Source organism: Callionymus lyra, chromosome 13, assembly GCF_982586985.1.
Source record: "Callionymus lyra chromosome 13, fCalLyr1.hap1.1, whole genome shotgun sequence".
Lineage (NCBI taxonomy): Eukaryota > Metazoa > Chordata > Actinopteri > Syngnathiformes > Callionymidae > Callionymus > Callionymus lyra.
Window position 1 is genome coordinate 6282446 of NC_141830.1, and position 11429 is coordinate 6293874.

Sequence of the window (11429 nt, forward strand, 5' to 3'; positions counted from 1 at the left end):
TAGTATAGTATAGTATAGTATATTGTAGTAGTATAAGTAGAAATATTAGTAGCCGTGTTAGCAGTAGTAGTATTAGTAGTAATACTATTATGATGTTGTTATTATTATTAAGTGTATAATTCTTTTAGTAATACTACTGTTGTTATTATCATTAGTAGTATCATTAGTAATACTATTATATTGCTGTTATTATTAATAATAACAATATGTTGTTGTTTCTTATTCTTTATATGGTCTTTTTTGCACAGTATATTTAGTCTGATATGTATTTAAGTTCAATGTTTTTCTGTTTTGTTGCTGTTACAACTCATATTTCCTAACTGAGGGACAAATACAATCTTAAAATCAACACTACAAATAAAGTTTTACCTTACCTTACCTTACCTTACAAAGCGTGCTTGATGAATCATTTGAAATAAACTTTATTCTACTACATTTTGGACAAATACAGTTCTTGAGATGAAGATCAGTGTGACTTTGAGTGATGGTCCACCACCTGTCCATCACCATCCTCAGTGCTAGATAACAAGAACAATATTTCAACCAAATATCGATCTATGAATGAAACACTGACATTAAAATTGACGTTATCGATATTCAACAGCATGTCAGTCCTTGGGGCAAGAAACCCAGGAAAAATAAATGATAAACAAACTACGTTATTAACAAAAAAGATAAAAAAACGAACTGAAAAGACACTACAATAGAGCACAACAAGAGAAGTTTGACGTCACGACAGAGACTGACTGACTAAGGAGGATTTTTTGAACACAAAACAATCAAAGGGAACGAGACAAAGATACCAGTGACACAAATCTGGGAAATCAGATCTGGAGCTAAAGAGGAAAAACACACAGGGATCACAACAAAACCAGGAAGTCATTTTTTTTGTCTTTCAAATCATATTTTATTTTTATCACAGGTAATTATGGTTTATATTTCAATAAAGAGTTTTTTAATTAAATAAATGTATTTTTTTAATCTGCAATTAAGTTGCAAATATCCGATGCATGACTGAGGATGAGAGGATACAGTGACTCCAGCAGCTTTTAAGGCGTATGTTTGGACATATTTAGGTTTAAAAACAGATTAAAGCAGTTACGACTTCGTCAAGAGTCAATTGGTCTGTAGTTCCGCAACACCAGAGTCAAGTACTGGACAATACTACAAATACATCCTTGTTACTATAGTATCACTATACATCGTATCGTTGACCCTGTACCGTGATACGAATCGACACATTCTTGACACACCCCTGGTTAAAAAAAAAAAAAGAGACACGATCAAGTGTACCCTGGTAGTGTACCTTATAGATTTGGGGATCACAGACGGAGCTTGTTGGCTTCCATCAATGATTCCAGCATTCCTGAAGATTATCGGAAGGGGGGGGGGGTGGACTAAGCGAGTGGGTGTGAAAGAGAGGGAGACATGGAAAGAGAAAGAAAAAAGAAGTGACAGCTGTAGTGGTGATGTGGTCTGGCTGATGGCAGATCGGAATAACAGAGTGATATTAGCGCTGCTGTGTCGTGGAAGAGGAGTAACTGGAGGGGAGGGCGAGGGGGGGGTGACATACCTTGTAGCTGGTTCGCGGGTGTTCAGCAGCACAACAGGACGGACGCCACACACTCTCTACACAGTTCCTCTGCGAGTTGAAGGAGTTGCTGCTGCATGGAAGATTTCCAACATCAAAGTCTGGCCGATTTGTTAGAGTGAAAAGAGTCTGGAGTCTGAAGTTTTTGAGCGTCAGATGCTGAAAAGACACGAGAAAAGTCTGCAGAGATCCATCGAAGCCACGATGACGGTGAGTATGCCCTGAAGACCAGAGAACATCTGACCTGTTTGGATTCAACTTCACTAGACTCTCTCAGCATCTCACTGACTCTGTGATCGCAGACGTGTCAAACTTCTAATTCGATAATAGTCTCATCACATTCACAGACATTAACAACATCCACGCTTCGCTTCAATCGCAGTTTTCAAACTCATGTGGCCCACATTTGATTTGTACCTTTTTACCTAACGTTTTATTGATGTTTGTGACATTTTAACTGTACATTTAGACAGATTTAGTCTCTTTATAATATAAATATATTCCATGTTAACCATTTAATCAAAGTAAATAAATAAATGATAACATTTAGTGTTAATACTTACTGATGCTGACATCGATATATTTTAATTCATAGTCTTTAAATTCTATATTAAAATGTTGGTATAATAGTGACACCTGACAATACCAACGACGGTTCCTTTCAACCATTTTTTTCCAATAAAATGTACTGCGCCAAAACTTCAATTATATATCAAGTATATGTAGGGGCATATACTCACATATATACAATTGTATAGGTGTTACTATCTGTCTGTCCAAGAGGTTTAAACGGACGTCCCCCCCACACACACACAAAATAAAATTCAGGAGATTAAAACTCACAGTTACCTAATTGTTGTTTTGATTAATCTGAACGGTGCGAGAGGATTTCTGTCTGGTGTCGTTTCCAAGTGCGGTGATTACACAACAGTGGCGTAGATACTTAACTTTCCCTCTTTGGAAGGAGTTTAGAGTTAAAGTTGCCACTTTTAGTTGGTGCCGGATTCTAAAACACATAAATATGCTCTTGTAGTAATCAGTTAAAAATATGACCGTTTTCCTTGACTCTCAACAGTCTTGAGTCTCTACAGTCCTGAGTCTCTACAGTCTTGAGTCTCAACAGTCTTGACTCTCAACAGTCTTGACTCTCAACAGTCTTGAGTCTCTACAGTCCTGAGTCTCTACAGTCTTGAGTCTCAACAGTCTTGGGTCTCAACTGTCTTGAGTCTAATCAGTCTTGAGTCTCTTAAGTCTTGAGTCTAATCAGACTTGACTCTCTACAGTCTTGAGTCTAATCAGTCTTGAGTCTCTTAAGTCTTGAGCCTAATCAGACTTGACTCTCTACAGTCTTGGGTCTCAACAGTCTTGAGTCTAATCAGTCTTGAGTCTCTTAAGTCTTGAGTCTAATCAGACTTGACTCTCTACAGTCTTGGGTCTCAACAGTCTTGAGTCTAATCAGTCTTGAGTCTCTTAAGTATTGAGTCTAATCAGTCTTGAGTCTCTTAAGTCTTGAGTCTAATCAGTCTTGAGTCTCTTAAGTCTTGAGTCTAATCAGTCTTGAGTCTCTTAAGTCTTGAGTCTAATCAGTCTTGGGTCTCTTAAGTCTTGAGTCTAATCAGTCTTGAGTCTCTTAAGTCTCGAGTCTAATCAGTCTTGAGTCTCTTAAGTCTTGAGTCTAATCAGTCTTGGGTCTCAACAGTCTTGAGTCTTATCAGTCTTGAGTCTCTTAAGTCTTGAGTCTAATCAGTCTTGAGCCATTTAAGTCTTGAGTCTAATCAGTCTTGAGTCTCTTAAGTCTTGAGTCTAATCAGTCTTGAGTCTCTTAAGTCTTGAGTCTAATCAGTCTTGAGTCTCTTAAGTCTTGAGTCTCTTAAGTCTTGAGTCTCTTAAGTCTTGAGTCTAATCAGTCTTGGGTCTCAACAGTCTTGAGTCTTATCAGTCTTGAGTCTCTTAAGTCTTGAGTCTAATCAGTCTTGACTCTCTACAGTCTTGAGTCTTATCAGTCTTGAGTCTCTTAAGTCTTGAGTCTAATCAGTCTTGACTCTCTACAGTCTTGAGTCTAATCAGACTTGACTCTCTACAGTCTTGGGTCTCAACAGTCTTCAGTCTAATCAGTCTTGACTCTAAAGCAGTGGTTCTTAACCTTGTTGGAGGTACTGAACCCCACCAGTTTCATTCACCGAACCCCTCTTTAGTGAAAAATAAAATATGATATTTTTTCAAATTCAAGACAAACATAGATACATATATGATATGTTCTTGTATTCCCAGTCTCAGTCAGTCGGTCAGAGAGAGAAGACGCTCCAAGTTCACAACGAGAGTTCAGTACAAAGACGCCAATGGTCGGTGAAATGTTTGATTTACCTTGACTTAGTGCCTGTTAATTCATTTAAAATATTTGATTAAGTTGTTTAAATGAATTTAAAATATTTGAATGTTTAAGTATTTGAATGAATTCAAAATGTTTATGTTAATTTAGAATGTTTAATTTAAACGGATATATATATACGGTTTATTTGGTTTTATAGGTTTACAACCTAATTACCGACAATCCGAAAGAAAATAAAAGTGATTGACTGGAACATTTGAGTTGTCCTCGTGTCCTTTGGAACCTGAACAAGAGTTTGGACCTGACAGTTGTGAACCAACCAACTTGACAGTTCTAAACCAAGCGGTGGACTTGACAACTACTGCTCTAAAGTCTTGGGTCTCAACAGTCTTGAGTCTCATCAGTCGTGAGTCTCTGCAGTCTAAAGTCGCAACAGTCTTCAGTCAGATCAGTCTTATGTCTCTACGATCTTGATTCTAAAAAAACAGAAATCAAGATTCAAGAGTAATCTTGTATTTCAAAGACCATTTTACCAGGTAAATGTAAATATTTTTTATTTAGATGTAAAGTTTATTGTCTGGTGTTTTTTACATATATATATGGATTCTTTCAACAAATTATCTTCTAAATCAGCTGCGAGAACTTTAAACATATTTAGTCTTCAGGTGTCTTCAAACTTCATCCACCAAACAAGAACGAACAGATCACATCAGCCGCTTCCATCCTCGCCCGGTTACGTAACAGGCTCAACGTGAAAGCGAGATTAGATTTTGTTTGGGACATTAGCAGCAACAATTCACACTCATCCTCATTAGCGGAGCTGTTAGGACGGGATCTTCTTCAAAGGAAGTCATTAGGGATGAAACACAAAGCCTCGTTCGCCAGAGTGACAGAACCAGCTGTTCCCACTGATGCGACATTGTTCTGACGCCGAGAGTCTGAGGTTCATGTATGTTTCGATGATCACACTTTTTGAAAGATACGACACAATTTTGAATAAATACCTGAATACTTTTTTTGGGGGCTAAAAGCAACGCTATTCCCATGTATATATACAATTACCACTTTCATTTATTTGTACATATATCTATCTATGTATTTCGTTATTTCAACATTAATTTGCTAAGTATTCATAATGTTTTTATTCATTCCCATTTTTTTACTTTTTGTATTTTGTTTATTTCGATATTTTGCTAATATTTAGTCCCCCAGTGTGTCGAATGTGTACGATATATAGTGATATATGGTGATACGGTATGAACAAGTATATATTTGTAGTATTGTCGAGTACTTTACTCTGGTGATGCTGAGTTTACTGACATGACTCTTGATTTCCAAGCTGCCGGAGTTGACTGTATCCTCTCGTCCTCAGTCGTCACAAGGATCACATTTTAATCTTCCTTTAGCTGCGGAAGAACGTAATAACTGCTGCCATCTAGAGGCTGGAAGCTTAATTGCAACAGAGACATAAACAGATTTAAAACTCATTTTAAATATAAAGCATAAAAGAACTACGATGAAAATATGGTGACGTTCAGTAAATCTTTGCGATATTTTAAGTGTATCTATATTTTGTCAAACCCCTAGTTGTGTATTCATACATTTTATTTATATATATATATATATATATATATATATAGAGTTCATAGAAAGGTGATCCCGTTGACGAGGTTATGCAACAGGTTGGTTTAGGGTTTGGTCCACCGTGAACTTTCCTAACATCAACACTTGTCCTTCAAGGATCTGTTTTCCTACGACGCCGCAAAACCATCATCGTCTCCAGTCATGGCCAGCAGTGATTTTGTTTAACTCAGTGTGTGTGTGTGTGTGTTTTTTTGCAGACTGCGGCGGCTCAGGAACTCGACGAGTTATGTTTCCTGTCGGCACAGTCCATGTCCAGCTTGAAGGTCTCCAACCATTTCCAGGTGGTGAAGCTTCTTGGCGAGGGTTCATACGGGAAAGTCATGCTGGCCGTGCACAAAAAGAGAGGTGAGGGAGGAACTCACTTTAACTCACGGTTTAACAGTCGACACACCAGACTCTCCACCAAGAATAATACACGTACAGAGCTCCACAACAACAACATAATACAACTGTAGTTTCAAAATAAAAGCATTCTTCATTCAATATAAAAATGTTGGTATAATAGCTTCACCATGATTGGCTGAAAGTTGGCATTAGTAGTATTTGTTTCCATTAACAACACAATACTTTTTGACTTTTGAATATTCTTTTCAGAGTACATAGATTGACTGAAAGTCCCATAATGCAACAGTTGAGGCTCTTTAAACAGTAAACTTTGGAAAACATTGAATAGTTATAATAATAATAACAATACTACTCCGACAATGACAAAGACAACAACGACGTCTACTACTACTAATATTACTAATACTGCTACCACTACTTCTACTTCTTCTACTAATAATACTGTACCTATTACTTCTACTTCTACTACTATTACTTCTACTTCTACTACTATTACTACTACATCTACTACTACTACTAATACTACTACTACTACAAAAAAATGCTCCTTCTACTACTACAACTACTACTGCTACTACTACTACAACTACTGCTCCTTCTACTACTATTACTGCAACTATAACTACTACTGCTACTACTACTACTAATAAACCTGCAACAATTACTACTACTACTACTATTCCTACTACTACTACCACTACTACTACTACTGCTACTACTACTACAACTACTGCTCCTTCTACTACTATTACTGCAACTATAACTACTACTGCTACTACTACTACTAATAAACCTGCTACAATTACTACTACTACTACTATTCCTACTACTACTACCACTACTTCTGCTACTTCTACTAATAATAATACTGTGCCTATTACTTCTACTTCTACTACTTCTACTACTATTACTACTACATCTACTACTACTACTAATACTACTACTACTACAAAAAATGCTCCTTCTACTACTACAACTACTACTGCTACTACTACTACAACTACTGCTCCTTCTACTACTATTACTGCAACTATAACTACTACTGCTACTACTACTACTAATAAACCTGCAACAATTACTACTACTACTACTATTCCTACTACTACTACCACTACTTCTGCTACTTCTACTAATAATAATACTGTGCCTATTACTTCTACTTCTACTACTTCTACTACTATTACTACTACATCTACTACTACTACTAATACTACTACTACTACAAAAAATGCTCCTTCTACTACTACAACTACTACTGCTACTACTACTACAACTACTGCTCCTTCTACTACTATTACTGCAACTATAACTACTACTGCTACTACTACTACTAATACACCTGCAACAATTACTACTACTACTACTATTCCTACTACTACTACCACTACTACTACTACTGCTACTACTACTACAACTTCTATTACTACTACAACTACTACTACTCCTACTACTACTACTACTACTACAAATAATAATAATAAAAATAATAATAATAAAAATAATAATAATTATAATATAATATATCATATATAATATAATAATAATAATAATAATAATAATAATAACAAGCAAAGGTTGAAGAGTACTTGTATTGTGTAAAAAACATCAGTCAGTTTGACAATGAAATTTAATTGGAATACTTCTAACATAAATACTCGCTCCTGTTTCAACGCTTGGATGACGATGGTCATTATTTTGACAGCGACTCTCATGTGTGACTCCTGCTCCTCTAATGAAGGCCTCTGGAACCTTCTTTAGGATAGTGTTGCTGTAATGGAGTCTCACTGGTCCCACAGGACGAGTTATATTTGCTCTCAGTGTCGCTGATTGATCCCAGAGTATTTCTTTTAACGGCCAAGTGTAATTTCTTGTCTCTCAGGAACACCCATGGCTCTCAAGTTCTTCCCTCGTGAGTCCACCTCGCTGACCTCCTTCCTGCGCGAGTACCACCTCTCGCTGTCCTACTGCACACATCCGTCGCTCACCCGAGCGCTCGGCATCTTCTTCTCCACGCCGTCCTACTACGTGTTCGCGCAGCAGGCCGGTCTCTACGGCGACCTCTACAGTGTCATCGTGTCCGAGGTCAGTCCAGTTCTGCTCAAGCAAACTAGTTGATGTGGACCTGATGGTGTCTCCATCAGCAGCAAATACATGGGAAAAATATAACTATATCACTAAATTAAGTTTATTATCATTTAAAATCATTTGTTTTGAATATTTTTCTTTTTTTTTACATGTATAGTTTATGTTCAAAATCCAATAATTCAATTTATTATAGCGTCACCATGATTGGCTGAAAGATTGATCAAGTAGCTCGGTAATCTATTAGTATTGTCTGGTGACACTATTATACCATTTATATATTGAATTTGAAAGACTGCGAATTGGAAAATATAGAATTTAGAACACTTATTTTTAATGATTGGGAATTATTATTCAAAATTGTATGTGTAAAAACGCTAATTTATTCTTTAAAATATTGCATTTTTTATTATTTTAAGTAATTAAAAATGTTTTTTTTTTAGTTCAATAACCAAATGATTATTATTTGTGTATTTTGTACTTGAACGAACAGCACAAGCTCATTCAACAATAAGATAAGATGAAACTAACCACGTGTGTAACTGTGAAGAAAATACATTTTACTTGTTTTCTGTCAAAATCAAGACGATCTTCATCGTAATTATCTCAACCTTCGTCGGCGACATCACAGAGTTCTGCTGGTCAAATGTTAACTTTGTGCTTCACCCTAATCTGAGCGTCCACCAGTTACAGCAGAGGAACTCTGATTTGGTCTGAAAATAGAGCAGCGACATGTTATCAGTGAAGATAGAGAAGATCAAAGCTGTCTTTCTGGGTCAGCAGCAAGTTCTTATGAGTAGCTCGGAACATTTGTTTTTGAAGTATTGAAATGATATACCTATATTAATGTACGTACTGTAGCTTATATAGCTTTATTTATATACTGTATATGTCTGTTAAAAAAAGTGATGTCAATAACATTTTAAGACTTTATTGATATAAATTTTTTTTACGGTTATTAATTAAAAAAATCCTGTGTTAAAATATTTTCAAAATTTGTTCTATATTTAATGATTATTTTAAAACTAACAAATTAAAACTTTAAATATAGAAATGTCTTAAAAAAAACAAAAAACATTTCAATTAAAAACACGATTCAAGTTTCAACAGGTTAAATTCAAGGACTTATGAAGTGTTAAAAAGAAGGCATTAATTTTGAAAATTATTAAAAAACAAATTGAAACTTTTGATATAGAAGTTAATAAATATGATGGTAAAACTTGGAAAAATAAAAACAAAGATGTAATAAATTAGCCGCATATGATATAATTTCAAAATCTGTGTATTTAAATAAAAAAACATTTTATATTTCATATATTTTCCTACGACAAAAATACAAATCTAATGCAAAACATAAAGTGACTTTAAAAAAAGGCTAAATGAGCTTTAGTTGTTATTTTTTGTGTAATACTGTCTTTTAAATATATTTCATTTAGAAATATGATGTAAAAACACTCAATATTAGGAAAGGAAAAACACCTCAAAGATCTTTAATGACTTAAATAAAGTTATAGTTTTACTGTGACATCATAAATACAGTCAAAGACTTTGGCCTGTTGTAGACTCTTGATGGAGGATCGTGCGACTCACTCCTCCGTCTCACTCTTCTCGCAGGTGGGAGTGTCCGAGGAGTGCGTCCAGAGTGTGATGGCGCAGCTGAGCGGCGCCGTCTCTCACCTGCACTCGCTGGGCTTCGTCCACCGAGACATCAAACCCGAGAACATCTTCCTGTGCGACGCCTCCTGTCGATGGGTCAAACTGGGCGACTTTGGTCTGACCCGGGCCATCGGGGCCACGGTCCGGGCCGTCTGGTACCAGTCGCCCTTCTGCACCCCCGAGGTGGAGCCGGCCAAGGAGGCCGAGAAGAGGAGGTGGGAGAGTCAAGAGGAGGAGGAGGAGGAAGTGGAAGAGGAGGAGGAGAAGAAGGAGGAGGAGCAGGAGGACATCTGGATCACGGTGCAGCCCTGCATGGACAGCTGGGCTCTCGGGGTTCTGGTCTACTGTTTGCTGACCGGCTGCTTCCCGTGGGAGGAGAGCACGCTGGACGACCGCGGCTACAGACGCTTCACTCAGTGGTTCGAGCGCGAGGAGGAAGGAGGGAACGACGGCAAGGACAGTTACGAGGTGATGAAGAGGAGCCACAGGAGCAACCCTCCTCCCTCTCAGTTCTACGGTCTCACTCCTCTGGTCATGACCCTGCTCCGGGAGCTGCTGCACCCTCAGCCCCGGCTGCGAGGGAGTCCAGAGGAGATCCTGAGCTACCTGGGCGGGCCGTGGCTGAAGGAGACGGAGAGGGAGGAGAGGAAGAAGGCGGAGGAGGCGGAGACGGAGGCGCTGAGACTGAGGGAGGGCGGAGCTTTAGAGGCGGAGCCTGTGAGAGAAGGAAGAGGAGAGAGATGATGAGTCCTGATGGTCAACGTTTTCTCATGTTTTTCATACGTTTGGTATTTGTATATACGCCGTCACTCTCGAGTCACTCCTGAGACACTCCTGAGACTGACAGGTCACTCCTGAGTCACTGTTGACTCACTCGCGAGTCCGTCCCGAGTCACTCCTGAGACACTCCCGAGTCACCTCTGAGTCACTCCTGACTCACAGCCAAGTCACCCTTGACTCACTCCTGACTGACTCCAGTGTGTTTGTGTAAATATGTGTAGATGAAGTTGTTGTACAGTTTGTTGATCCACTTGAATATTTTAACTTGAACTGAAATAAATAAAGTGTGTAATTAAATACAAACACAATTTTAAGTTTTGTGTTGATGTGGTTATAATCATCATCTTCATCTTCTTCATCATCGTCATCTTCATCATCATCATCATCAGAGGTTCTCACTAACTATAGGCCGATCTCTAATCTTGTCTTCATTTCAAAAATTCTGGAGAAAGTGGTAACAAGTCAGCTCTGTGATTATCTCCAGGACAAGGATCAATTTGAGGTGTTTCAGTCTGGTTTTAGGGAACACCACAGCACAGAGGGTAAAAGTAAGTAACGACCTGCTGATGGCCTCTGATCAGGGCCATGTTTCAGTTCTTGTTCTTCTAGATCTCAGTGCTGCATTTGACACTGTCGACACCAAATCCTTCTACAGAGGCTAGAAAACCATTTAGGCATTCGTGGAACTGCTCTTAACTGGTTTAAATCTTACCTGTCGGATAGAACGCACTATGAACATGTCAACCACCTCTCATCGACACACACTAAGGTCAGCTATGGTGTCCCACAAGGTTCTGTTCTTGGTCCAATCCTATTCACAATCTATATAATCCCACTAGGGGACTTGATCAGAAGACACTCTATAAACTGTCACTGTTATGCTGATGACACCCAACTCTACTTGTCCATGAAGCCAGATGAAAGAAATCAGCTACACAACTACAGCCCTGTATTACAGATATCAAGTCATGGATGACCAAAAACTTCCTCCTACTGAACTCG

General features: G+C 38.0%; 1 protein-coding gene across 1 annotated transcript; it reads left to right on the forward strand.

Annotated features, from left to right (window-relative positions):
• Positions 1–1657: 1657 nt before the first annotated feature.
• sbk3 (SH3 domain binding kinase family, member 3) lies at positions 1658–10629 on the forward strand. Its single transcript, XM_087805884.1, has 4 exons — positions 1658–1801; positions 5762–5909; positions 7789–7991; positions 9606–10629. The coding sequence occupies exons 1-4, from the start codon at positions 1748–1750 to the stop codon at positions 10389–10391; spliced, it is 1191 nt and encodes a 396-aa protein (XP_087662010.1). The 5' UTR covers positions 1658–1747; the 3' UTR covers positions 10392–10629.
• Positions 10630–11429: the final 800 nt, after the last annotated feature.

What these genes read in the sequence shown, in the direction of transcription:
- sbk3 (XM_087805884.1), top strand. Translation starts at nt 1,748, where the DNA reads ATGCTGAAAAGACACGAGAAAAGTCTGCAGAGATCCATCGAAGCCACG. An exon ending in CCATCGAAGCCACGATGACG is followed by an intron (nt 1,802 to 5,761) that starts GTGAGTATGCCC and finishes GTTTTTTTGCAG; the next exon opens with ACTGCGGCGGCTCAGGAACT. An exon ending in GGCCGTGCACAAAAAGAGAG is followed by an intron (nt 5,910 to 7,788) that starts GTGAGGGAGGAA and finishes CTTGTCTCTCAG; the next exon opens with GAACACCCATGGCTCTCAAG.